Source organism: Ursus maritimus, unplaced genomic scaffold (genome assembly GCF_017311325.1).
Source record: "Ursus maritimus isolate PB19 unplaced genomic scaffold, ASM1731132v1 scaffold_2, whole genome shotgun sequence".
Taxonomy (NCBI): domain Eukaryota; kingdom Metazoa; phylum Chordata; class Mammalia; order Carnivora; family Ursidae; genus Ursus; species Ursus maritimus.
The window spans coordinates 69480578-69507668 of record NW_024424452.1 but is presented as its reverse complement, the minus strand read 5'-3'; the positions used below and the strand labels follow the sequence as shown (position 1 = coordinate 69507668).

The 27091-nt window shown below is 56.9% G+C and overlaps 1 protein-coding gene across 1 annotated transcript in view; it reads right to left on the bottom strand.

Annotated features, from left to right (window-relative positions):
- Window positions 1-1150: 1150 nt before the first annotated feature.
- Window positions 1151-27091, bottom strand: part of PARP1 (poly(ADP-ribose) polymerase 1) — a 38214-nt gene continuing 12273 nt past the window's right edge. Inside the window, exons 4-23 of the mRNA XM_040636110.1 lie at window positions 26376-26590; window positions 24759-24858; window positions 22885-23001; window positions 22011-22187; window positions 19602-19749; window positions 18239-18379; window positions 16717-16968; window positions 16545-16613; window positions 16171-16303; window positions 13932-14127; window positions 10076-10204; window positions 7884-7967; window positions 6514-6636; window positions 5940-6068; window positions 4807-4905; window positions 4199-4351; window positions 3235-3362; window positions 2541-2602; window positions 1848-1962; window positions 1151-1624 (exon numbers count right to left, since the gene is read on the bottom strand). Coding sequence (XP_040492044.1) covers window positions 1543-1624; window positions 1848-1962; window positions 2541-2602; window positions 3235-3362; window positions 4199-4351; window positions 4807-4905; window positions 5940-6068; window positions 6514-6636; window positions 7884-7967; window positions 10076-10204; window positions 13932-14127; window positions 16171-16303; window positions 16545-16613; window positions 16717-16968; window positions 18239-18379; window positions 19602-19749; window positions 22011-22187; window positions 22885-23001; window positions 24759-24858; window positions 26376-26590 — 2652 coding nt within the window. The 3' untranslated portion in view covers window positions 1151-1542. The remainder of the gene's footprint in view (window positions 1625-1847; window positions 1963-2540; window positions 2603-3234; window positions 3363-4198; window positions 4352-4806; window positions 4906-5939; window positions 6069-6513; window positions 6637-7883; window positions 7968-10075; window positions 10205-13931; window positions 14128-16170; window positions 16304-16544; window positions 16614-16716; window positions 16969-18238; window positions 18380-19601; window positions 19750-22010; window positions 22188-22884; window positions 23002-24758; window positions 24859-26375; window positions 26591-27091) is intronic.

Genomic DNA, 27091 nt, shown 5'->3' with positions numbered 1-27091 from the left:
GTGAGGAAAGAAACTCAAAATATAAATATTGAAGCATCATATGGTAGATTCCCTTTTAGAAGATGTGAATTGAGAAACGCAAATCTCTTTAAGACATCAGTTGTGATGACAGGGAACCCGTTGAGCAATTACTCCAACCTAAAAATACTTTGTTTAATCAAGGACTGCGAGGGTGATTGCCTTTCTCTGCTCCAAGGACGGTGAATACAGAACATTCCAGATCCGGGAAGCCTGAGCCTTGCTGACTGGCTGATCAGGAGCGTGTCTTAGGTCAAAGGCACCAGGGACGAGTCCAGGACACTGGGGAAAGGCAAGGACGCCGCTGCCACCAGGTGGAGTCCTGAAATCGGACACTTGACCTTGGGCCCCTACCGGAGCCATCACTCAGAGCAGCTCAACTCTGAGAACACCTGCCTGCTTCTCTCTCCCGTCAGGAATGCCGGCTGCTCCACTTCCCTCACCAAAACCCCCACGTAACTACCTTTCAGGTTTCAGCCATGGGCTCACTGTGCCGCGACCATGTGGCCCATGTGACCCAGCGGTCACCCTGCTGTCCGTGTCAGGCTCATTCCTCTGCAGAGAGCAGCGGTGGGGGGCTGCGTGTTCCATGGACGGGTCAGCCGACAGGACCTCCACCGGCACAACGTACCTGGTGACCAGAAAGTCCGCGTGCCTCCTGGCGTCTGGTTTTCTGCCGCCCAGACAGGCACTCCCACTGGCAATGCCCTTTGCTGCCGGACATTCTGGGTACCCACAAATACAGGCGCCAACAGCCCCCTGCCATCTTTGTGGACCTTGTACCGTGAGGTGAACGGGATCCACCATCAGAATGAGGCCAAACACAATACACAAACGGAGAAACCATTTCCATTTAATCGAGAACGACTATTAGCCTTTGGGAGTATTAGCGATACTGTTTTCATCTGGAAGACAAAACTGCTCATGGGCAATCCGGGAATTTCAAATGCAACTTCTAATTCCCCGCACTGCGTTATTCTGAGGGCTTCCACAACCAAGCGTGTCCAGAAGAGGAAAGCACTTTTTTAAGTGAGAAACTGTTAATATTCCTCCTTCTGGTCTCCCCACAGAACTCACACAAAAGCAGCTCAAAAAAGGGACAATAAATGCAAAATAAAAAAGAAAATCTAAGTAGTATGAAATTAGTTTTTTATTTTTACCTCAAAATAAATGCTTAACATTTTTCCAAAACTGCAACTGAAGGTGAGCTCGTAGAAAGAAGGTGGACGTCGGCCCTCCTCCCCGGGAAGCCAGTAAGGCAGGCAGCCGTTCTGCCGCGGGACTAGTCTAGACACCCCCGCCCCCACCCCGTCCCACCCCCACCCCCACGCAAACAAAGGATCTGAAAAGCTGGGGAAAAAAATCGCCAAACACGTGAGCGAACGTCCGTAGAAAATCCTTCCTCAGGAGCGCAGCGAAGGTCCGCTCTCCGGCGGCTGCGCGGTGGCCCCGGCGGTCTGGGAGCGCGGGGCACCAGGCACCTTCTCCCCGGCCCCGGGCTGCACCGCGGCCACACGCCCGAGCTCACCACAGGGACGTCTTGAAGTTGAACTTGAGTTTCAGCAGGTATCTCAGATTTACCTGAGCGATGTCGTAGACGATGTACCTGGAGGGGACGCGTGTCAAGGAGCACGTGGTTTCACGGGGGCCGGTGCACGCGCCGCCCCCACGCCGGCAGTGCCGGGGGCGGTCTGTCCCCCCGCGGAGGGCCCCTGTGGCGGACGGAGGGGCTCCACGCGGCCGCCCCCGGTCATCCGGGTGCCCGTGAGTGACCGCAGCCCCACGGCGGCCCTTGGAGCGGACAGCCCGGCACGCTCGCAAAAGGATACTCGTTATAGAGCAGGCAGGTGTCGTTAACGCCGGAGGAAATCCCGGTCCCCAGGGGGACTTCCACGCCGTCCATAGTGATGCTGGCTGAAGGGTCAGGGGCCGTCTTGCCCAAACCTGCACAACAGAAGGCGTAGTGACGGGACGGTGAGGACGGAGGCTGAACACATCTCAAGTTGACATGCATTTACTGTCGGGTCCACGCGTCCATTTGAAGGACACACACGCATTCCACACTCCATCCTGCTCCCAGATATAAACCCGTAGTCACAAACCAAGCTCCCAGGGCGCGCGTCTTACCGATTCCAGTAAGCGCAGAGCCACCCCCCCCCATCCTAATTCTGCCAAGAGCCGTCACTTCAGCCTGGCAGGGGAGGCCCTAAACCCTCAGGCGCCCTGAGCCCCAGAGATCCCAGACGCCCCAGGCAGCGCCACGTCGGAGACGTCCCTCAGCGCCGCAACTGAGAGTCACCTTAAAACCCAGAGCGGATGCACCTGATTCCCGGGGCTCGAACGGGGAACTCTATGTTGGCATTTGTGACACTAGTGGCAGACAGGGCGTGACCTGATTTTCTAATGAACCTCCAGCTGTTTTCCACTAGCCACAGGCGCGCAGCCTGCTAGGGGGAGAGGGCGCCCTCCCCATGCTGTCCTGAGCGCCCGGGGCTGGAATGGCGGTTTCGCAAACACGGTACCTTTGACGCTGTGCTTGCCCTTGGGTAGCTTGCTGATGTGTGAAGCGTGCTTTAGTTCGTACCTACGCGAGAGAGGACCGTCTCAGAAGGGCCTCCGATGACCCTGGGCTCTCAAACCACCAGTCTGATGATCAGGTGGCCAAGTGAGAAGAATCCAGTCCTCCCCCCACGCCCGCTGGGATCTCCCTCCCACCCTGGCTTCGGGAAGTGAAGGTGCAGTCCCCCCCACCCCACAATGAAGGGTCCGTGCCGGCCATCGCTGCTACAGGGCCACTCTGTTGTGGCCGGCCACTCTGGAGGTTTCTCGGCCTGTGAGCCCCAGGCCCCTGCTCTCCGTGTCACGATGAAGGGACCAAGGCAGACCCCCGATGCAGGCAGGACCAACCAGATTTTTTTTGCAAGGAATCTGAAACTGGGATCGACTCCAGTTTGATCTGAGTTGCTCCCAGACACAAAATCTAACACCTGTGTGCACGCATGCATGCTAGGGGGTGACCATCCTTCGTGCGAGTGAGCCCAAAGGATGGGCGCTGCCAGTTCCTGAGGCCTGGCTGAGTTCCTTACCCTGGGTCTTCCTCGTTCACTTAACTAAAACCTGTTTCTACCATCGTGGCGAGAATTTCTACGGTCCCCTCCCGGCCAAGGGGAGCTCTCCTTTCTAGACCCTCCCTCCCCCAAAGCCAGGCTGACTTACATGTTTCCGAGGGCAACTTCTCCCAGCAGGATCAGGCCGATGGGGTCAGCCTGGGATGCGTGGCAGTAGTTGGCGCTCTTGGAGACCATGTCGGCGAAATAGATCCCTTTCCCAAACATGTAGCCTGTCTAGAAGGTGGGAAAAGGGCCACTGAAGACCTTCTGAGGGCTGTCCGGGGCACCACCGACCTCCCGAGTGCTGACCACACACAGAGGCCGAGCTCACGCGCCAGGCTGTTCGGACCCGGGTCCTGCCGGGCACCCAGGGCCGCAGCAAGCTGCTTAACCTCTCTGCACCCCGCTTTCTTCCTCTCTGAACTGGGGAAAGAACCTCACGGGGCCCTTGTGAAAATTAACCAAGTTAATATGCACTCAAGATCAGTGCCCGGCATGTGGAAACACCTGACAAATGGTGGCTATTATGTTCCCGTCCTTCTGTCAAACGTGAGGTTCAAGGAGGTCAGGGCATTTGCCCAGGTCACGTGCTAGCATAAGGCACTGCTCCGCCACTCTTTGCTCCCCACTTATTACAACTGGGAGGCGAGAGGCCTGCAAGACCGCCTCCGAGTGCCTGTCCGGCGGGTCACCTCTATGACCCAGGGGGTGACACATCGACCCCTCATGTCCGGGTAGGGCCTCACTCACACCCTCCCACGGTTTCCTGAGGAACACACCGGGGCTCATGGAGGTCACCAGGCGCAAAGTGGCAGAGGCAGGTCTGGACTCAGCTTGGCTTGTGGCCTAAGCCTGTTGTTTGCATGTTAACATACCCGTCAGCTCCCAGGGCAAGGCTCAGACACCTTACTTTTTTTGTTCCAGAAACTACAGCTAACAGACGTGCAGCCACGTCATCCAGAGTTAGGGGCAGGAGAACGAGGTGAGATGCTCTCTGGGCAACGGCCAAAAGCTTATCTGGACACGGGCCCCGCAGCCGCCCCCTGCCCAGCCCCAGGCCAGCCACCTACCACCGGCGCCTCAGGCGGGGCTATCCGGAGGCCCTGGGACAGGATCCCGGCGAAGTTGGTGGTCCTGGACCCGTGCCACAGCAGCCTGCGGTTATGCAGCTGCCGGAATGGCTTGTAGCGCTGGCTCTCGCCTTCGCGCTCGATCTTAAAAATCTGCTCGGGGTGGGGGGGGGGAGGGGAGTGAAGGGAACGAGACACCAGAAGCCATTTGTTACCCTACAGCAAGATCTACCAGACGCAGGAGAACGGGCCAGCTGTCCCGAGAGCTGGAGGACACGGCCCGTCGCAGGAGGAGAGGTGGTGGGTCAGGTGGGGACGAGCCGCCTAGGGCAGGACCCTGGGCAGGACCCCGTCTTGCAGTGGTGCCCCCAAGGCGCTTCTCTGAGCGTCTGTCTGATTGTACCTTCTGGTTCTCAAATGAGGCTTTGAGATCGGAAACGAACACAAAAGATTAAGCAAAGAACAAAGCCACCCCCAAACCCTAAGACTAATTTTTCCTCCCCCACGAACAGTAAGTCACTTCCTCTAGTCAGTTAAAGCGAAGCAAACTGTTCTTTTCTGCCCAGGCCCAGGCTGGAGGGAGCGGGCAGGAGGAGGAAGATTCTTACGTCAACGACTTCCAGGTCGTACGCGTTGTGTGTGGTCGCGTGAGTGTTCTTAACGTACTTCCTGATGGTCTCCGCTTCCTCCGAATCCCTGTCCACCACCTAGAACGTCGTTGTGGAGTCACAACGAGGGAGACCCCAAGCAGAGCCACCCAACACAGGGGCCAACAGATGTCCCCCAGCCACGACTGCAGTCAGAAGCCGCAAGGACCCCATACACTGTCGGGTTCTGAGGAGGAAGACGAACGCTCCATGTCTTTCTGAATCCTCAGGGCCCTGCACATGGTGGCTCAGAGCTTCTACCCGCCAAACCACCACCAATCCGTCAACGTGATCTCCGCCACACAACATGAGTGTGCCACAAGAAAGGCTGTGCTCTCTTCTATTTTTGTGTTCTTAGCCAAAGTGCAGAAAGCCCAGGAATTCTGGTTTTCCTCACAGCTTCTTAATTAAAAGGCTTCAGAATTGTCAACAGAAAGAATAAGCCCTTCACAGAAAACCATGCCATGGCCTTCCCATCAAGGTGTCCCCGGGACCAAAGAAGTGACATCTGGTGGCTTATTCTACCTGGACCCGCAGAGCTATGCCTTGTCCTACGCAAGAGGCTCTCTTCAGTGATGTGAACACCCCATTCCAGGCTCACGGGAACCTAGCCACACTGCAGGGTCTCAGGAGGCGAGACACGGAACAGACCACGCTCACGGTCAAGGCAAGCTAGGGCTGAGGCAGGGTGACTTCTGCCCCTGCATGGCCACCTTGAGCCGAGAAAGTAGGAACCCAGGCACCATGTTCTTCCTATGGCTGCCAACAGGCACTTCTGCTTCTGAAACAGGCGTGACAAACCTTCTAGACCTCATGCCACACAAGATCCTCTCTAGATTAAGGAAAGATGGAACTCTCTGGAAGGCGGCTCAAAAACGAGTCTCTGCATTAGAGGCCCTGGCTTGGAAGCCTGCCTGGCCAAGGTGCTCATTTCCAGGTGAGACGCTCTGCAGGTCTCCAAGGGTCGCAAGCACAGCATCTGGGAATGTGCTGGAAGGCCGGCTCCTGGGTGCCAATGATGTTTTAAGGAGCTCTCCAGGAGAAACACTGTTGTTGGGACAGGCAGTTAGATGCTCCAGACAGGGGCCTGTTACCTTAATGTCAGTCTTGAGCTTCTCATAGTTGACGTCGATGGGGTCCTTGCTGCTGTCATCAGAGCCTCCCCTGAGCAGACTGTAGGCCACCTCGATGTCCAGCAGGTTGTCCAGCATCTCCACCTTGGCCTGGAGGAACAGATGGAAAACCTTGGGCTTGGGACCAGGGTGAGGGAGACACATCTAGGTTCGGCAAAGAAAACCCACACGCGGGTAACAGAACAGAAGGTGCAGGCGAGGCCTCCCAGCTGGTCGGGGACAGTCTGTCATCCACCCGCTGGTTTGTAGTGAACACCGCTGGAACTTCCTGGGATGCCAAGGGGGGTGTGCTCCCTGGGGGACAGGACAGCCACAAGCTACAAGGCTACAGTGAGAATGGGGTGGGGGTGGGAGCTATTGCTGGCTCCCTGCAGAGGCAGGGAGGGAAGACCTATGTTTGGTCTGTGGTCGGTCTCCACCCATGTGGAAGAAATCCTACTTCAAAACGAGGACCCAGAGGTGGTCCTCCCAGCACTACCCCTGCCTTGAGGGAGCGACACCCAGACCCATACCTCCCTCCAGAAACCCCGGCTACCTGCACAGAGTCCGCGTTATTCAGGAGCGGGGGCTTCTTCATCCCAAAGTCGTGGGGGATCAGGGTGTAGAAGCGATTGGAGAGATCCAGGATCTGGGAGTCACTGCTGCCCTGGGACACCGCCTTTGGGGGAGGGGACAGAGACTGAGACGCGAGTCTGACGTGGCTCGGTGTGGGCACGAGCCACGAAACGCAGGGAAAATGTTTAAGACCAGCTCCTGTTGGTGTCATGCCAGCCCGAGGGCAGGATCCCCCTCCCCTCGTAAACTTTCATTTCTATGAAGACCTATACGGTTAGGGACCTGTAACACCACCACCCCCCTCCCCGCCCCCGCCACCATGCAAGGTGTCAACAATAGCATCTAGGTGGTGAGCTCATGGGCACTCTTAAAATCAACTGTTTGAATGTTTGGGAACTTTGCACAACAAAATAGGGGGAAAAAACCCCACCGCTACGAATTCTGGCAGCATCCCCCCATCCACAGTCTTCAGCTTTAAGGGAATGATTTCTCTTTTCTTGCACCTGAAGGCCCAGGTGGCCACAGAGAGAGGCTAAGTTCCCTTCCTGCCACAGTGCCCATTCGTGCTCCGTATGCAGAAGGTACTCAATAAATGCTGAGGAGCTGGACTGCTGTGATGCTGGGTGGGAACCTGGGTGGCCAGAAGGTTTTAAAAAGGCCACAGCCTGGCCCCCTGAGGGCCCCAGCACCCCCCCCCTCAATTTGGGTCTGTGCCGCAGTCGGCTCTGTGCTGTGGGGAAGGGGCCTGGGCTCAGGAGCAGTTTTCACTGGATCTAAGGGCTATATCTCACGGCCTCCTTTCTAGAACCAGCCGGAAAATCTGCTTCCCGAGTACCCCTCCTCCTTCACGGGCCAGGCCTGCACCCTCCCCCAAGGCAGACCGGGCCACTGGTGGGTGCCCGGTAAGGTGCTGATCAGTGAGCACGAACCAAAACGAGAAAATACTTTGCTCTGAGATTTCCTAGTAACTGCAAAATAATTTCAGCCTCTTTTCAAAGATTTTAGTTTTACGTCATTTCTACACCCAACATGGGGTTTGAACTCAAGACCCCAGAGATCAAGAGTCGCACATTCCACGGACCGAGCCAACTGGGTGCCCCAATTTCAGCCTAACTTTTAAGAATCCACAACATCCGGATGTTTCTAGGAGGCAGGAAAAGCAAATACCTTACCCAGCTTACAGGGAGCTCACTATGTATCTGATTACTGAACACACGGCCATCTCGTTAGTTTTGTGACCTCTTACTGTACTTACGGAATTAAAGAAACCTCCAGGTCTTCACGCGTTGGGGCGTGCCACCTCACTACCTCGCCCCCGCCCCCCTTGAGCTGGAGCTCGGCCCCGCCTACCTGCTGCACCTCACTAAGGATGGAGTACGCCGCCTGGATCTGCCTCTTGCTCAGCTTTCCCAAGGGCATCTTCTGAAGGTCAATCTGCGGAGACAGGGGGAGTCTTCCCTCGCAAAGCTGCTCCGTGCAGCGGACCACAGGCCAGCTGGGTTGTGCCCCCTCGGGGCTCCTGAGACCCAGCCCTGCCTGCCCCGCCAGGTCTGTTAAGAAGGTCCTGCTCACTTCGTTTATGGCAGCGAAGAGCCAACAAGGGCTCCCCAAACCCACACTCCGCGTGTGCCAGCCCCGCCCAACTCCCACCCGGTGGCAGAAGGAAGGATGACGGCCACTCACGCAGCCTCCCCTGGGGTCCCAGCTGAGTAAGGACCAGGAAGCGGTGAGAAATGGTTTTGTAAGTACACGCTCCTGAACATCCACATTTCTGTTCAAATTAACGCTTTTTCAAACCAGTTTCCCTGGAAGGTCACGTGTTACCCTAGCAATACGGCTTCCGCTCACACCTTAGGAATCACCATCGACACAAGTGGCAAGTATAGCGGGAAAAGCCCGTGATCCGCACCCCTCGGGAGGCGACTGCGCTCAGTCTCGGTCTCCCACCCGGAAAACGGGACCGTTTTCCTCCCAAGGCGCCCACACCTACTTGGGGAGTGGCCTGTGTGGCTTGTGCTCTGACCCCCTCCTGAGCCCCCAGGGCCCAGGGCGCACCTCCACAGCTGCGGTGGACCACAGATGGGGCTGTGTAAGCATCGGGAACACGGAATGAGCAGCAGCACGAACCGCGGGCCGGCGGCCACGGCGTCGGATACCGACCACACGCCGTGGCACACGCTCCTCTTCCCTCCAAGCTACAACGTCTCCACCCCGAGGGGAGATCTGTTTCTGGGAAGTTAAGTAGCCACAGCTAGGTCTGGGCAAGAAGGTGGGCCAACTATTTCGAGACGAGAACAGGGCATGTAAAGGAGCACAGCTTCGTTACTACAGACCAGACCCTGGCTCTGGGAGCCACTCCGAGGAAGGAGCCACGAAGGCTCTTGGGGGGGGGGCAGTGCTCTGAAGAAAGAGCCAACTCCCAACTGTGGGGTTTCGGTGCCAATTTAAAAAAAAGGTCAGGTCTCCAGGCCTGACCCTACTCACAGGCCATAAGGACAAGAACAGGGTTCACCCAACACAAGCCACCCCACTCCCTGAAGAGCAACCCGCAGTCCAGCCCCGCGGGAAGTGGAGGGAGGCCGCAAGTCAGGGGAAGAGTGGGCATCCCACTCTTTGCACACGGCCCACAGGCTGCCCTCTGGCCAGCTCTGGCAGCATGGCCCCTGGCCTGTCTTCCTGGGAAATGAGGTCACCTGAGTGAAAGCCAGCACAGGAATGACAGGTCACAGGGAGACACCTGGTCTGGTTAAGAGTTGAGAAACTCTACGAACCAGGACACAGAAAGCTGGAAACGACACGTGGGACATTTCTCCTACAACATTAAAGGAAACGGGAGACCCTCTTCCCCACGCCCTGCACGCCTCTCCCCCTCTCCTGTTCCTGAGCCCACGTCCCTGGTGAGCCCGTCCATAAGCCATCACACTGATCAGCCCTCCCGACAGAGGTCGCTGTAGGGGTCTCTCTGAACGGGACCACACAAGCCCCGGCCGTTTGCAAACCCGTTAGGGGACCTCCAGAACTCCACACTGTTCTCTAACAGCAGCCAGGCAGGGACCATCCTGCCACGGATTCCACACTCAACTCCCGGGAAAGCCAAGCCAGGCTAGAGACCACACAGGGACACCCTGCGCCAAGCAGAAGAACAGGACCAACACCCCCCCCACCCCCAAACTTCTTAGAAGCAGTAGTTCGGTCTGATGCCTCAACGTCAGGAGTTCTCCACACTTTGTCAGGGCCGCTCCCTTCACTGTAAATGGGCTACACGTGGACTTCCGGACGACTCTGGCTGGCGTGCTCAAGAGCCACGCCTGCACACACTACCACGGCAGCCAGGGGACATGTGCAAGGGGACGGGGACCCGGGAGCCAGCTCACTCCGGCACACTGTCCAACTCACGGTAAGTCCGTGATCCTTTACAAGGGCATGAGAGCCCCGGGCCCAGACTCCTGGCTCGGTGTCAGGCGGAAGGACAGGCGGGAGACGCGGACATCTGCCCCCCCAGCCGCCCCCGAGCTTGCCGATCAAACGAAGAGCACAAGAACCTCGTATTCCACCATGGCTTTCTTCATACTCTCCACGTCAAAGATCATCTTAATGAGCTCCTGCACTGGCTTGGGGAGCTTGGACTTGGTGCCGGGGTTCACCGTCAGCTTCTTGACCGCCTCCTCGTCCTTTAGGGAAAAGAAACCCGGTCAGAGACCCCGTTCGACAACCCAGGCAAAGTGGTGGTGGCATCTGGGCCACAGATGAGGGAGCCACAGGATGGGGTGCCACCAGCAGCAAAGGCTGAGTGGTCACGGAAAAGGCTGAGGGAGCGGCTGCCATGAGCGTGGGTCTCACCAGGATCAGACACTTCCCGTGCACCCCCAAGTCCCTGCGGCTGCTCCAGATCCTTCCCCCAACCACCAGTGCAAGCACCCAGCTCCATGCCTGCTGACCTGCACACACCCTCCCCCCCAATGCCTTCCCCCCTCCACACCCATCCCCTGCCCACCCTGGGAACCTGCCCACGGCCCAAGCCGCCACCCCGGAAGCAACAGGCAGCCACCAGGGCAAACCATGGACCAAAGGGACACTGGACTTCTCCCCTTTCTTATACTGCCTCACCCCAGGGCCAACCAGACGTTCCTACAGCCTTCTATACAAGGATCCAAACCCAGACCCGTTTCCTGCCACACAGACCGACAGCATGAGCTCTCCATCCCCCACTGCCTCCCCCCTGCACCCTGCGATCACACTTCCTGACGAGCTAACTGCACGGGACTGCGCACTCCTACTCTCTGAGGAACCAGGCTAAGTCAGGCCCACACGGCACTGGAAACCTCTGAACGGCGGGAGGGTGGGGACTGCGCCCTGTCCCTCACAGTGTCCCTAGCAACTAGCCACGTCTGGTATTTGCTCTGAGTGAACGTTGATCCTGACATCTGCCGAGCCTGCCTGGGCTGCGTGGTGCACCGTGCGCCGTGTTCGTGCGCCTGGCTGTGGCTGTCGACTACACTTCACGTCCCAACACGGAGCCTTCAGCACTTTCGTGTTCCCTGCTTCCAGCTCCCGGGAAGGCCAACTGCTCACGGTTAGAAGCCCTATGTAAATGCATATACTCTGGGGGCGCCAGGGTGGCTCAGGGGTTAAGGGTCTGCCTTCGGCTCGGGGCGTGATTCCAGGGTCCTGGGATCCAGCCCTGCATCAGGCTCCTCCGCTGGGAGCCTGCTTCTCCCTCTCCCACTCCCCCTGCTTGTGTTCCCTCGCTCACTGGCTGTCTCTGTCAAATAAATAGATAAAATCTTAAAAAAAATAAAATAAAAAATATAAAATAAATGCATTACTCTGTGACCGGGTACCTCCCTCTCAGGTGTAATAACCACAGAGCTATTTATGTACTCGGTAGCACCGTTACAGATCATTTACACGCCATGAACTACGGCCTCCGACCACCTGTGCAGCCCCAACAGGTGCTCTAGGCCAGCGCACCCGAACTCAGCGGCCCCTGGCCCTGAAAGACGGCCGGTCTGAAGGGAGACAGACTGCAAGGGCTGAAAACACACCCGATTCCAAAGATTTGGTTTCAAAAAAAGGGGGGGAGGGGGGAGGAAAAAAGGAAAATAAATTACTAAGTTTAGTTTCATGGTCTCTTTTTGCTTTTTAAAATGCAGCTACTGAAATATCGAGGCTACATGGGTGGTTGTGTCTCTCTACTGGCCGGCATCCACCATGAGCTGCGGGGGAGAACGGGGTGCTCGCGACATAGCGTGCAGGGCAGGTGAGGGAAAGTGCAGTTCTCTGGTGAGGAAAAGTCCCCGCGAAGGGACAGGAGCGCTAAAGACACACACCGTGATTTTAACGGCACTTCACTCTGGGTGATTACCATCTCGTGTCTTCGTCTTTCTCAAAAATTTCTAAAACATTATTTTTGAAATCAGAAAAACTAACCAGTAGGAGGCACTGCTGAGTCAGACAAGCCAGGATCTCCACCTCAACATGACAGACAAGGTAAATTCTTTTTTAAAAAAAGGTATTTTAAAGTAATTTGCACACCCAACGTGGGGCCTGAACTCACAATCCTAAGATCAAGAGCTGTTACTGAACGAGCCAGCCAAGCACCCTTAAATTCCATTTTTAATGGTGAGAGCTCATGTTACTCTATAGAGAGCTCCCCATCTGAGAGGCGTTGGGCCTCAAAGATCGAGAATTAAAATCTTTATTCATCTATAAATTCCCTTCTTTCTGTGAAATGAACGTGCCCCTCCCCCCCCCATTAAAAAAGTACAGCGTCCCTTGAACAACAGGTTCAGACTGCGCGGGCCCACGCGTACGTGGATTGTTTACATTTATTTTTTTTTTTAAAGATTTTACTTATTTATTACAGAAAGAGTGAGCATGCTCACAGGGGGCTGGGGCTGAGAAGGGCAGAGGGAGGAGAGACGCCCCACTGAGCAGGGAGCCCGGCACGGGACTCGATTCCAGGACCCAGAGATCGTGACCTGAGCCATGAAGGCAGACGCTTCACCGACTGAGCCACCCAGGCGCCCCTGGATTTTTTTTTTACTACATGAGCGCCTGGCTGGCTCAGTAGGAAGAGTGTGTGACTCTTGATCTCAGGGCTGTGAGTTCGAGCCCCACGTGGGTTGTAGAGTTTACTTAAAAAAATAAAAATAAAAAATCATGAAAAAAAGTGTATTTTCTCTCCCTAGAATTTCCTCATAGTATTTCCTTCCCTCTAGCTCAGCTGATTGTAGAGCGACAGCGTATAACATGTGTAACAAAAGGAGTTGAAATCAACTTATGCTATTGGTAGGGCTCCTGGTCAACAGCAGATGTAGTTAAGTTTGGGGGAGTCAAGTTACATGTGGATTTTCGACTGCCTCACAGGGAGGGGTCAGCACCCCTAACCCTAACAGATTTTCATGTAAAAACCAGGGTAAGCACCTTGTCAGAACAGATGTCCACAAAGGTATCAGCCAAGGGATAACGGAAGGCTATGTGGTGACATATACAGGAAGATGAGCCCCAAACGTGTAACAGAGGGGTGCCTGGGTGGCTCAGTCGGTCAAGCGTCTGCCTTAGGCTCGGGTCATGATCCCGGGGTCCTGGGATCAAGCCCCGTATCGGGCTCCCTGCTCAGCAGGGAGCCTGCGACTCCCTCTGTCTGCCGCTCCTCCCGCTCATACCCTGATAAATAAAATCTTAAAAAAAAGTGTAACAGAAATGATCAGGAAAACATGTGGGACCCAAAACTGCACCCCAGCAGAGCCCAAGTCACTGTAATTCTATCTTGATGACAGACCAGGTCCTATGATCTATGAAGAAACATGGGGTCAGCTAAGAAGCCACACCTGGAATCTGAGAACCACTCCCCGTTGCACTGAGGGAACAACTTCAAAGATGCCCCCACGTTCTCAAAATGCTACCACCGTTGTCATCTGAGCTCACGCGTCACTGTGTGGGTCTGACTCGTGGAAGGAAGCGTGTTGGGCTTGATTCCATGCTGCTTCTGTGTCTGTTAGCACGACCGTGTGGTTTTCGCTCTTTACCGCAGTCGCACAGCAGTGCGCTCACCCTGCATTCCTGGGCTCAGACCCCCTCAGTCCTGGTGCGGAAATCATCCTGCACCGCTGCACTCAGCTCATTACTACGCGGTTAAGAACTCCGCGTCTACGTTCCTAGGGACATGGGAGCCTGGCTTCGGAGTCCGCGTTTAGCACCGGCCTCCGTCAGGAGTCGGGAAGTGTTCCCTCCTCTTCTATTTTGTGGGAAGAATCTGGGAAGGGCCGGTATTCTTCTCTGGAGGTTGGGTAGCGTTCACCTCTAAGGCCCGGGACCTGGGACGAGGTTTGGACACCACGGCACCCCTTCCTTCTACTAGAAGCACCCCTTCCTTCTACTGAGAGCAGGGATTACCTGGCCGTAGTCAATCTCCAGGGGGTAGAACTTTTTGGGATACTTCGTGAAGTTCTTGGAGTGCCAGGCGTTCCCGGTTTTCTCTTCATACAGTTTCATGAAGTGCTCGATGGCGTCCTCCTTGGACGGCACTCGTTCTAGCTTGTTACTGCCGATCACCGTGCCCACACGGCCCCACGACCTGAAGATCCAGTACCTGCGAGGGCGCGGGGACGACAGGAGCATCGCATACAAACCTGTGGGTCGGCCGCTCACGTGTCGGGAGCTGTGCCCCTTCTCCTCATCCCGCTTGGGGGACAAAGAGGTTCGACCCCCATGAGGATGCTGACGGACACAGAGGAACCAAAGAAACACTGCAACAAAGGACCTTTACTTGTGATGAAACGGAGGATTGGGCTGTCGCATCATAACCGTACTGGTGAACGGACCCTAGAAAATGCCAAAGCACAGGTTACACTTGGACCTGGCAGCCAAGCATGCGGAGCAAACCCTGGGGCTTACAAACTCTGACTTTACGAAAACTCCCAATTTCACTCCTCAAAGCAGCACAGTAAGCGTCATGTGAAAGGAAGTCTTGTGCTCACGATGTGCAGCCACGAGCGACACACTCGAAAGATGCTGCCGGCTCTGGGCTTAGACTAGAGGCTGCGATGCGACCAGGTCGGGCGGCGTGTGTGCGTGTCAGTGGCATGCAGGCCAAGCCTACAGGTTCCGCTCTTGGTTCCCAGGCAACCGGGGGCCCACAGCACTGGTACCCGAGGTGCTGCACTGTTCAGCTTTGGGGGAGTACATTTTTCTCAGTGGAAAGAATACAGGACGTAATTTTTCTGTCCCAGTGAGGATGTATCAGAACCTCAAATACAGGTGTGTCTGGGTGGCTCGGTCGGTTAAGCATTTGACGTCAGCTCAGGTCATGAACTCAGGGTCATGGCGCTGAGCCCCGTGCCAGGCTTCTCCCTTCGCCTCTGCCCCTACCCCTTGCTTGTACTGTCTCAAGTAAAAAAAAATCTAAACAACAACAAGAAAAACGAAACTCAAATATAAGATTTGTATGTACTGCTTTTTTCTTTTTAAAGACCTTATCCGAGGGGTGCCTGGGTGGCGCAGTCGTTAAGTGTCTGCCTTCGGCTCAGGGCGTGATCCCAGTGTTCCGGGATCAAGCCCCACATTGGGCTCTTCCGCTATGAGTCTGCTTCTTCCTCTCCCACTCCCCCTGCTTGTGTTCCCTCTCTCGCTGGCTGTCTCTGTCAGGTAAGTAAATAAAATCTTTAAAAAAAAAAACAAAACAAAAAAAAACATTGAGAGAGAGCAGGCGAGTACACACAAGTGGGGTGGGGGGGGTGGGGGAGAAGACTCCCTGCTCAGCGGGCTTGATCCCAGGACCCTCAGATCATGACCTGAACTGAAGGCAGATGCTTAACTGACTGAGCTACCCAGGTGCCCCAACTTAAATGCACTTTTAAGTAAACCAAAAATTCAAAGAAAATCTGGGGCTTCCTGGAGGTTTTCTGGGCTTTTGCCCAGGTGCACAAGCACTCATTCTCTGGTCGGGTTTTTGGCTGAAATGTTTGGGAGGTGCTATACTGAGCTGACCTGAAAAAGTGTCCTGACCCAACAGCCCACGTCGTCCCTTCACTGTGAAAACCAGTAAAACAAGGCCACCAGAGCAGGTGATAAACCACATGACGATGGGCTTATTTCTCCAGAAAATCTAAGTAGCCTACCGGGTACTTTGGACTTTGAGGGTTTCTGATATTCACTCTTGGATCAACGTGCTGGCGACAAGCTAAGGCAATGGGAAGAACCCAGCCGCTTGGTGGTAATAAGCGGCCGCAGGCCAAGGCTTCCCAGGGGCGGACGTCACGCCCCCGAGGCCGCTGCTGCACAGCGCCCGCCTTTCATCCATGAACCAGAGTTCCAGTGGGGAAACCGCTGCCACTTGCTAATGAGAAAAAGTCCAGGTTAACCCACGAGAGTCGGGCCTAGGGAGTCTGAAGGAACATTAAAAGCCAAGTTCGGGCCCTGTGTGGGTACAGGGGTGAGACGCTCCGGATTCCGCTGTAAGAAGTGTCTCGGGAGACAGTGGGACAGTGCGTCCCGTGAAGCTGGGGAGCAGGAGGCCAGGCTCTGTGGGGTGCCGGCGTCTTCGGTCTCGTCAAAGGCCTCACCACACCCCTCACAGGCACACCCCCTTCATGGGGCCACCTTGCAGCGACTCCATCCTGTCCCCAGAACGCACCTGCTTTCTTTGTCATCCTCCAGGAGCTGCAGCTTGTAATAGGAGTTGGTTCCCTTCACAATGTCCACCAGGCCGAGGGTGGCGCTGAACACCTTCCCACCTTTCTCCAGGACATGCGCAGAATGTTCCAGACCTGTCGTAGAGGCAGAGCGCCTTGTTTTTTTCTCCGAAGGGCCTATGAGCTCAGGGAGAATGGGGTCTGCAGGCAGGGGGATGCACACCCGCCTGGACACCCTACTGCCACCCTCGGGAGGCCGCCCACAAGACCCATGTGTCCTCAGGACCGGGGAGCCCAAGCAGGCAGGAGGGTACAGGTGTGGTCTGGGTGCCGCCGGTCTCCTGACCACCCACCCGTCATACTCCCGAGTGCTCACCCGAGTCCGGATCGACAGCAGCTCCACCTTTGAGAGTTAATTTCATTCTCTTCTCAGATTTGTTGATGCCTTGGAAGGAGACGAGACAGGAAAACATTAGAGAGAAATGAAACCAGAAAGTAGGGGTAGGGTGGAAAGTGGGGTGGGCGGGCGATCTGCCACCAGGGCTCACCTTCCTCCTTGACGGGGCCCTTGCTCTTCTTGGAGAGCGCAGCCCCCGACTTTGCTCTCGGGGCTGCGGGCTCCGCGGGCTCCACAGGCTCGGCCTTCACCTCGGCGCCCCAGGGTGCCAGGACGTGGGCCGCGAGCAAGTCCTGGAGGCTCCCGGTGGAGTCAGACAAGTCCCGGAGGAAGTCCTCGGACACCACGCGGATGCCGGCCTCTCGCACCTCCTCCATCTTCTTGCTCATCTTCTCCACCTCCTCTGTTCAAACCAGGGGCAAGAGCAGCTGCAGCGTTAGCGTGAAGTGAAGCCAGAGCCTGACCGACCGCGCCCCCCATTGCCTAGTGCCAGGTGCACCCCGGAAAGGAGCCGCGGTCTGACGGCGGCGCCAGCGTCCCCAACGGGAAGGGAGCATGTCCCTCTGCAGGACCCTGCATGCATGAGCGTAGGTGCTCCCCATTTGGCAGGATGCCGCGTTATTCTGCCCATGATTTCCCTAACACGTGGAAGCTTCCCAGTTGGAGTCCTGCTGGTCCTGTCTTGCTCTTGGTGCCAGAGTCGAAAATCACCAAAACCAAGGTCGAGGAGCTCACCGTCTGTGTTTTCTCCTACCAATTCTATGGCTCCGCGTCTCCCACCCAAGTCTTCAATTCATTCTGACTCAATCTTTGTGAGCCCTGTCAGGTAGGGACCCGGCTTTCCCCATCGTGAGCCCTGGCTCCTCCGTGGGAGATGAACTGACCACGTACACGGGGGCTTACTTCCGGGCTCTCTGGCCTGTTCCGCTGATCTACGCGTGTTCTGACGTCAGCTCCGTACCGTTCTGATTACTAGAGCTCGTGATACAGTTTGCCATCAGGGAGCGCGAGGCCTCCTGCTCTGTCCTTTCTCACGATGGCTCTGGCGATCTGGTGTACGTGTGGCTCCACACGATTCTGTGAACCCAGCCTCAGGCTTTCCCAGGGACCGCTGCGGTCACCACTCTCACGCTTGCAACTCCTAACCTGGTAAATTACTTCCCTCCGATGCCGTGAGAGTTTTTTCTCTGAGAGTTTCTCCTGTGCTGTCGTTTGGAATGTATTCCCGTCTCTTCACTTTGCCTCACTCTAGCAGTTTCTATATCGGCTGACGAAGCAAGCCCCCTCCCGGCCCTGAAGCAGCGCCCTCATGCGGGTCCGTCCAGTCCTGCCCCAGCTTTGTGGTCCCGCAGACCCCGGAGCTTGCCCACACCCCCAATGGTTGCAGATGTGCCAAGACTGTTAGTGTCCCCAAGGGCAGTCTGGCCGAGAACAGCAGAGGGCAGCCTTCGGCTGGGGACAGAAGGCACGCGCGCACACACAACAGAGCGGCTTTGCAAAATACAGGTGCTGGTTTCCTTTAGCAAAGGACCAAACAACGCTGCTGACCAAAGAAGACACCCATCGGGGAGCACCCTGTGGGTGCCACACCGCACTCAGCACGTCCCCCCTCTCAACCTCGCCATCACAGGAGGTATGGCACGTCCCTGCTTTACAAACCAGACTCAACTCACTTTTGGTACTGATGCACAGGGAGGCCTTGTTGGCTGTGCCCGTCAACTTCCCCCCGAGTTTCTCGATCACAGCCTTCACCTCATCCTTGTTCCGGGAGAGTTTCCCGAGAGTCAGGATCTTCATGCTGGACAATGGCTTATCTGGGACAAGAGAACAGTCGTCAGGCCGTGAGGTCCCAGGCAGGCCAGGACACCCTCAGCTCCCCTTTACTCAGTATCCCTGCGGGAAAAATCTATGAAAGCAGAGGATGGGACAGGACAGCATGTGGACAGCCTGTCCTGTCCCTTGGCACTCAGAGGACCAGGCCAGGGTGACGATGACGCTGCCCCATGAATGGGCTGGCCTGGCCAGCGGGGGCTCCTGGCCCTGCCCCACAGGCAGACCGGGAAGGCTGCATGTGGGGAGCACGAGGCTGCCAGTGGGATGGGAAAGGGAGGGGGAATCATGTGAACTCCCAATTACTTTTATTCTTTTCCCAACTCACATCTAAAAATAAACTGCAATTTCTTACGTGATAGTTATTAATTAACCCCATCAAACAAATCCATGTCCTCAAGAGCAGTTACTCGAAGCTTTGGTCAGCAGGACACTGAGCAGAACCCGGCAATCGACGGGTCCAGCACGGACCCCAGACCAAAAAGGCCTGCGAGAGACCTGTGCCTGTTTGTGGCGGAGGCGGACCAGTGCTGGTGATGCACTCCTAAAACAAGAGGACCCGGACGGAGACGTCCCTCAAGGCCTCCCTGTGAGGACAAGTCAGCGCCGACCCTGCACACGCACCTGTGCCCAGGTGACAAGCAGTAAACGCAGAGTGACGACACACACATGCGCCTCCCCAGGAGACGGCAGGCCATCGACAGGCTCGCGTTCAGGGTCGGACCTTGTCCCCCACCCACCCAACTGTGGCCATAGCCTTAGACTCCACCAGGTGCCTTGGACTGAAGAAAGGCAACGAGTCTCTTCAGCAGACGGAGAACCCCAAACTGGTCTCACGGAGTCTGCTGGTGAGGCATGTTTGCACTCGCATTGGTCAGTCGGCACCTGCGGCAGGCCAGGCACACGGCAGGTCTGTGTGCAAGAGCCCTGAGCATCCCGTCGGATTCAGGATCACTGACGGGGCAGGGTGGCCGGGAGGCGGGAAAGCAAGGTCCGTCTTGTGGGCAGAAGAACATTCGGAATGTCGTTCCAGGTAAGGCCCAGTGGGCCTTTCTTAGGAGACCGCCTCCCAAGCATCTCCCTCCTGCTGAGGGGAGCAGGGCAGGCCTTCCCCACAGGATCGGCAGACAGAGGACCTAGAGGGAGACCATCCTCCCGCTCAGGTCAGGGCCCAGCCCTCCCCGCACGGCCGGCCCAGGGCTGTACCTGGCGGAGCGGAGCTGTTCACAGCAGCGGGCGCCGAGGCTGTGGACGGCGGAGCCACTGTGGCCACTGGGGCACTGGTCTCGGGGGGAAATATTCGGTCCTGCCTTTTGATCTTCAATTTTTTGAGGTAAGAAATCTCTCGGAACTCCTAAAAATTTAAGTTTCAGTTAAGAAACCAGTTCTCCTTAGAAATAACCACCTGCCAGAGCCAAGAAGATTTAGCTTGTCCACATTAAGGAACCTCTTTTTACTTCTCGTGATCAGGGATGACGTAGAAGACGTGCGGCTGGGGAGGCTCAGTGGGCTAAGCGTCCGACTCTTGGTTTCAGCTCAGGTCGTGACCTGAGGGTCGTGAGAAGGCGCGCTGCGTGGGGCTCTGCACTAAGTGGGGAGTCTGCTGAGTTCTCCCTCTCCCTCGGACCCTCCCCCTGCTCTCTAAAATAAATCTTAAAAAATGATGTGAGGCTTCCAGCAGTCAAGTACGTAACGCTGTAAACAAACCGCTTATTTCTAGTGCTTCCAAGTTCATAATGACACAGGCACGTGGGTGCCGTAAGCAAAGAGTTTTTCCTTAAAAACAAACCAACAAGACACAAAATCAGCTGACGACGTGGTCAGGGGCCACTGGGGCAGCCGGACTGTGACCTCTAGGCCTCACCCTCGAGGGGCCCCTCACAGGTCGCATGCCCACCCGAGACTGCACGCGCCGAGAGTATTTCCCGAGAGGAAATCAGGGAGTTTCTCTCCCTTCCTAGAAGGGATGGTGGCTGCAGAGAGCCCGACAGTGTTCAACACGGACTCTGCCAAAAGCTCGGTTTACCTTCCTCCCGGGGACTGACAAAGGACTGTGCTCCAGGCAGTCACTCCAGGAGCGTCTGACACACGGAGTTCAGGGGACAGCACGGTCCCTACCTGCCTAGATCTTCACGGAATCAAGGAAGAGCCCATTCCTGCTGTACCCATGCTCAGTGAAAGCCCCAGAGAAAAGGGGCAACGGACCTTCTCCAACACACGCCGAGCACCTACTGTGCCACGGATCACGGTGAGGTTACAGTTTCTTCCCTTGAGAAACAAGTTCGGTCTTAACCGGGTCAGATATAGAAAAGCTAACTTTAACACAGGAGCTTAAGCTCTACAACGAACACACCAGCGTGACACAGACCGGGAACTCTGGGAGGGCTCCTCGGAGGCAGTGACTGCTCGGATAGCTAGGGGCTGAAAAAGCAGGGCTCAAGCAAAGACACGTGACCAACAGACATACTGCGGTACGCTGGCAACACTGGCTGGTTAGTGTCCTGTTGCTGGGAGTGTGAAGAACTGGACAGTGTGTGTGTGTGTGTGTGTGCGCGCGCGCGCACACGCACGCATGCGAGCAGAGGGCCCACAGAGCGGACAGGTTGTGGGAAAGGCAGAGCTGACCTTGACTCTGTGGGCCACGTCCCGGGGGCAGCAGACTCACACGGGGCTGTGAGTCCAGGACTGTGCACAGCCGGCAAGCGCTGTGGACCTGAAAGCAGGTCTTACACGTGCAGGCACCTTCAAAAGTAATCACGGATGCCGTGCAACTGGTACGAAAACACAAGACGGATCCCATTTCTTACCACCTTATTTTCTCGAAGATGGTAAAAGAAATACAAATGCCACAAATGGGCTTGCAACACTGGCAAACACAGAAAAACTCGGAGGGTATTTTCCCGTGAAACGGGGAATCGGTGTGAGGATACGGGGAGTGAGGCGGTCAGAGCTGTTTCTGAGCGACCCCTCAAGAGAAAGCACGGAGGCAGAGTGGGCTGGGCTGTAATTTCGGGCGCAAGCAGATGAGGCGAGGGGGCCGCGGGAAAGCGAGTTCGGCGGCAGGGAGAGCAGGGCGCCCGAGCGCCCACTATGTGCCGCCATCCCGCAGGCTCAGCCCCCGCAGTTCGCACGGGCAGGCCACCCGGCGCCGGCTAGCACGGAGCCTCCGTGCAGGCAGAGTCCCCCGTCGAGGTTCTGAGTGTTTTGCATCCTGAGAATTCAGTATGAATTCAGAGGGGACCAACAATAGGAGGAGTACTTGAACTCTAGACCCAACCCCCGCCCAGCACTAAGGCAGGAAAACCTCCTCAGGAAAAAGCCTCCCACCACGGAGGGAGGAATCATCATCCATTTGTGCTCCGTTCCGTCCCTCGTGCCTAGAACAGAGCCCGGCACCGAGGGCGCACTCAGATCAAGAGGCAGGAGGGTTTTATCGGACAAACCCGTGCTCCCACGTGTGCGGAGCCGCCAACGCAGCTTCGTACTCTGAGTGTGAGGGTGGCCGGGGAACATGGCACGGCAGTTGTGGGGACTCGGAGCATGGACAAGCCCAGAAGGTGGGATGGCGGTGTTCTTCTGCTGAGATCCCAGAACCCACCCCCCCACCCCACTTACCTTTGGGGTCACCCAGTCCTTCCGGCTGGGGGTCTGGGTCTTGACCATACACTTGGTCCAGGCAGTGACGTCGCCCGTACAGTAGTAGGCGTCGCTCTTGAAGACCAGCTGGCCCGAGCATTCCTCGCAGGGAAGGAGGGCACCGAACACCATGCCATCAGCCACGCGGTCCAAGATCTGAAGCCAGGAAAGGAGAAGCTACAGAGAAGGACACTCACCAAAGCGGGCAGACCACACTCACGGAGAGAGAAGAGGGCTCGCCCTGACACGGACTCCCAGGGGCCGCTAGTCTACACGCAGAGCTCAGGCTTCTCTACTCTGAGACCTCCCGTCCACACGTGAAGCACCACAGCTCCCCCATCCCTCGGTGATTTAGAAATAAAGGGAGACCCCACATCAGGCTCCTCCGCTATGAGCCTGCTTCTTCCTCTCCCACGCCCCCTGCTTGTGTTCCCTCTCTCGCTGGCTGTCTCTATCTCTGTCAAATAAATAAAATCTTAAAAAAAAAAAAAGAAAGAAAGAAAGAAAGGGAGAGCCAGAGCGTCCCCTGCTCCTGCGCAAGGAGCTACGTCAGCCAGGGAAACTGGTGGGGTGCTGGCAGGCCTTCCCTCACGAGGGGAGCTCCACGGCCGCCAGATCTGGGCCTTAAAATGTGGGACACAAACACACAAGGCAAATACACGGCCCACCCTGGTCTCCCCGCAAGACTTAAACCCAGGGCTGATGTATGGGGCAATCTTCCTGCCCCTGGACGCCATGACCACGACAGCCCTGACCACGCCACAGAATTGTGGCATTTCCCCTCCTCCTGATCAAAACCAGCGGGCGTCCCAGCGGAGGGCCTCCCACACCGCGGGGGGGGGGGGCAGCTCACCGCCGACTCCCCGGAGGGCACTTGCTGCTTGTTGAAGATGAGCAGCTCTTTCAGGTCGTTTGTCGAACACGCTTTCTTTAGCTCGTCCTTGATGTTCCAGATCAGCTCGTTCTGGGCCTGCGGACAGAGCCAGGCAGCTGACAGACCAGCTCTGTGCAGAGACCCCACCAGAGGGGGTCTCACCTGCCTCGCTCAGCCTCTAGTGGGGTCCTTGTGCGTCAGCTGAGCCGCACCTCCAACCCGGTCCCCTGCAGGGAAGCGGCCCCGCCGCACTCCGGCGGCATTCCAGTTCCACCTGGAGCATGCCGCCCCTGGGACCACCCCCCCAGACAGACCCCACGGCAAAGAGCCGGGGTGCCCGGGCTCCTCAGCCCCAACATTTGCACCCAAGGACACGGGGCGTGTTCTCCAACCTGAACACGGGTGGGGACCACTCCCAAGCCCCCCGCTGGCCTCCACAGCGTATCACACGGGAACAGACGTATGCGTCGCAAGACACGGAGTTTCTCCAGCTCGGGGGCCAACAGTCACGCAGTGCCCACTCTTTGTGAGGCTCTGAGCCTCTCCTCACCACCACCTTGCCTGGGACGGCATCGGCCTCCCCGTCAGAGCACGGGTGGGGCGAGCCTCCTCCCTCGCTAGGGTCCCCGGTCAGCTACTCACGACCTCCCAGGGGCAGACCGCACCCCTGCAAACCGGACAGAAAAATGCCAGCCCACCGACCCCATGGAGTCACTCTCCACGCCAAGTGAGGATTTTAACGAGGCCTGTTTTGTCTTGTTTTTTTTAAAAAAAGATTTTACTTCTAAGTAATCTCTATCCCCAAAATGGGGCTCAAACTCATGACCCTGAGGTCAAGAGGTGCAGGCCCTAGCGACCGAGCCCGCCAGGCGCCCCTCGAGTGAGGAAGATAAAGCGACCAGCAAAGCGACACCGCGCACACACACGTCTGTTCCCGCTTCGCCGCATCTGCCTCCCCCTCCCCGCCCCGCCCCGCAGCACCTGCACCGTGTCACCAGTCACGGGGACGGGGGAGTGCGTGGCAAGTCTCGTGGTGCAAGTTAAAACCGAGGAAGCGAACTACACCACCAGCTTGACCGAGGCCAGGGAGCATGTGATTTTCTGACATTCTTTTCATCTCTGATGCCGCTCAGGAGAACACACGGGGCGGGGCAAGTGCAGAGTAACACCAACCACAACCCACCGCCACCGGCAAAAATGGAATCGATCCTCTCACGAGAGCGCCGAAGCAGGTGGAAATCGTGTTCCCAAGACCGATGCCGGCTCTCCCCTGCTTTTCATTTTCTTACATATTCCAGAGCCGCGGATACCACGCACGAACGTGTGTGAGCGACCAAACACCCAGCACTTTCTGACCAATCATTTTTACTTTGCTTCAACACACGCGTCATGAACACAGCGCTGAATCTCTGATCCGTGACTGTGGACTCAACGGGCGGTTCTCTTCTCTTTCACTACACACCTATCGCTTTTGCACAAGAGCTCTCCATTAAAGAACTAGGAACAGCCCTGTCTCTTCCAGGCTCCTGTGCGTGCCACGCAAGTCTGGCACCCCTGAACGTGACACTCCCTGTGCAGTGCGTGCCAGCGACCCTCCAGGTGCAGGACACAGGGGGCCGTGAGGCTGGGGAGCAGCTGGTCCAGCCCCTGGAGCCCGAGCGGGGCTCTCCTTCAAGCACGAAGGCCTGCTCTGGGGGTGGAGGGAAAGCCGTGCTATTTCACCACTGCTCCCAGTTTGGGAATTCTTGGAGGTCTCGGTAAGTGGGATGCACACGCCCCCCAGAACTTTCCTCCCAGAACGAGGGCAGAGAATTTAGAGAACGATGAGCAGAGACCCACAGCTCAGAGCTCACCTTGAGGGCCCTCTCAAGCTTACTATCCTTGTCCTTTTCTTTTTTAGATTTCTTCTTGGCCACTTCATCCATCCCATCCACCTCGTCGCCTTTCCTCTTTCTGAAAGAGACATGGGACGAAAAAGAGCCATCAGAACCCTGGAACCAGAGACTGGGTGGAGATGCAGGACCTTCACATCCTTGCAACTCCTGTCTGCCAGGCCCCGACATACCACGTCTCACTCTGCCGCCAGGAGCTCATGGTCTGCCCAGGCAGTATTGGCGATGGGCCCCACATACTTTGCTGCCAAGAGGCGGCTCAGGGGTGACCCCAGGGCCTTGGAACTGCCTGTCCAGGATCCATGGCTCAGGCCCCATCTGACATGAAAACCCCCATGTATCTCTCGGCACGAATGAAGCAGCTGGAAGATTCTGGCAGGGACTGTGTTGCCGAGGGACTGGGATTGTGGAAAGATGAACCACTTGTGCCAGGGGCCGAGCCTTTCAAGCTAAAGCACAGGGCTGCTCCTACGGCGGTTCTCCGAGGTGGGGCTGCACCATCATTTAAATCCCGCCCACGGGAGCAAGAGTCTCCGCACAGCTTGCTAGTCACCCGATTGAGGGAAGCAGTGAGGGCCGTCGCAGCCCCCCAGAACAGGCTGGGGTGGTCACAGTGGTTAAAATTCAGCTGCAGCTATTACAGACCTGACTTCAAACCCTAGCATTTTCCCTCATCCACGAACAGAGAACGCCGTGTACCTTCCAGGACCGTGAACTATCCTCGTCACGCGCCTGGCACGGTGCCGGCCACACTACAGTGCCCCACTGATGCCGGCTGTTACAACGGCACACGCGTGAGCTCCTGCCTCCTGACACGCACATCACGGGCGGTGCTGTCCTGAGGACCTTAATCCACGAGCCCGATTTTCCAGTTTCCCCACCTATTCCAGAGCCGCATACACTGCCCACGAGCTCGTGTGCGATGAACCCAGTTGGTGCATGACAGCTGCTCGATGATGGGAAGGTCAGGGTCACCCCAATCCTAATACCATCCACAGCCGGGCATAGCTCTGACACACCTCCCCTTCTGTGCCCATGACCCAAGTGACTCCAGACTGGGGCCCAGGGGACAGCAGAGGGAACAGGAAAGAGTAAGCGCCCATGGACTCCAGACTGGCTCCGACTGGGCTTCCCATCCTAAATGCTGGAGCCACAGGAACCCCACGCCATTCTGACACGTCTCATCCACTGCTCCCCTCTCCCACCACAATCCTCCTAGCAGCAGCATCAGAGAGACCCAGACACAGGAGGCCGTGGGGACAGGAAAGCGAGTCATCCAGGGGTCCCAGGAGATGTGGTGGTCTGCCTGGGCAGGGGGAATACTCAGGGTGGGAGCGTGTGCGCATGTGGTGGCAAACCGGTTCCACCTGTCCGTGGATCAGATGGGGAACTGGGAACGGGCCGGGCGGGAGCTGTGGGAACGTGCGCTGGGGAGGGGTGGGCAGGGGCGCGGCTGTCACTGTCCCTCACTCTGTGACCCCAGCCTGCTGAGTATCAGCAAAGGGAGACACGGGAATAGCCTGGCATCTGCAGGGTCTCACCGGAGCCCCACCCCGCCTCCCATGGCCCCCCACCCACCCTTCACTCTTGACTCCCGGGAGCTGCTTCTTCAGGGTTTCCTTATCTTCGGCGGTGAGGAGGCCGAAGCCCTTGAGCTGGCTGGCGCTGTACTCGGGCCGGAAGCCCAGCTCCTCCCTGTTCTTCACAAAGCAGTTCGGGTGGTACCAGCGGTCGATCATGCCCAGCTGGGGCTTCTCTGGGTCCAGCATCTTCTTGGACAGGCGTATCTGGCCCTGCAGGAAGAACCACACGTGGTACCAAGAAGACAAGAAGAATGGTGACATCGGTGACCTGGGGGACACAGGGGCCAGTCAGCACCCCACCCAGCGGGGCTTCAGGTCCAAGGGTACCGCGAGGGCTGCCAGCAGCCTCGGACTGCTTTCTCCCACCCAGGATTGTGTGCTAGCCTAAGCCTCAGCACCCCCGTTTTAAATGGGGTCAACTCCACCCACCCACCCACCTACCTGGGCCCATGAGGACGTGCTACCTCTTCCCTGATAATGTTCTGCTGGCCCCGAGCTGACGTAAGCAGAGCTGGCCTTGGAACACCACCTAGGACGGGTCCACCCCCCACCAGGCCCCCACTCCAGCGGGCTTTTCTGCCATCCCCGCCGCTGCCTTTTTACATATGAAGGCCCCTCCCTCAGAGCGGCAATAAATCCACACACTAGAACCCCGTGCAGCCTCGTGGACCAGCTTTGAGTCCAGGCTGGACATTCTCAGGAGTTCCGAGC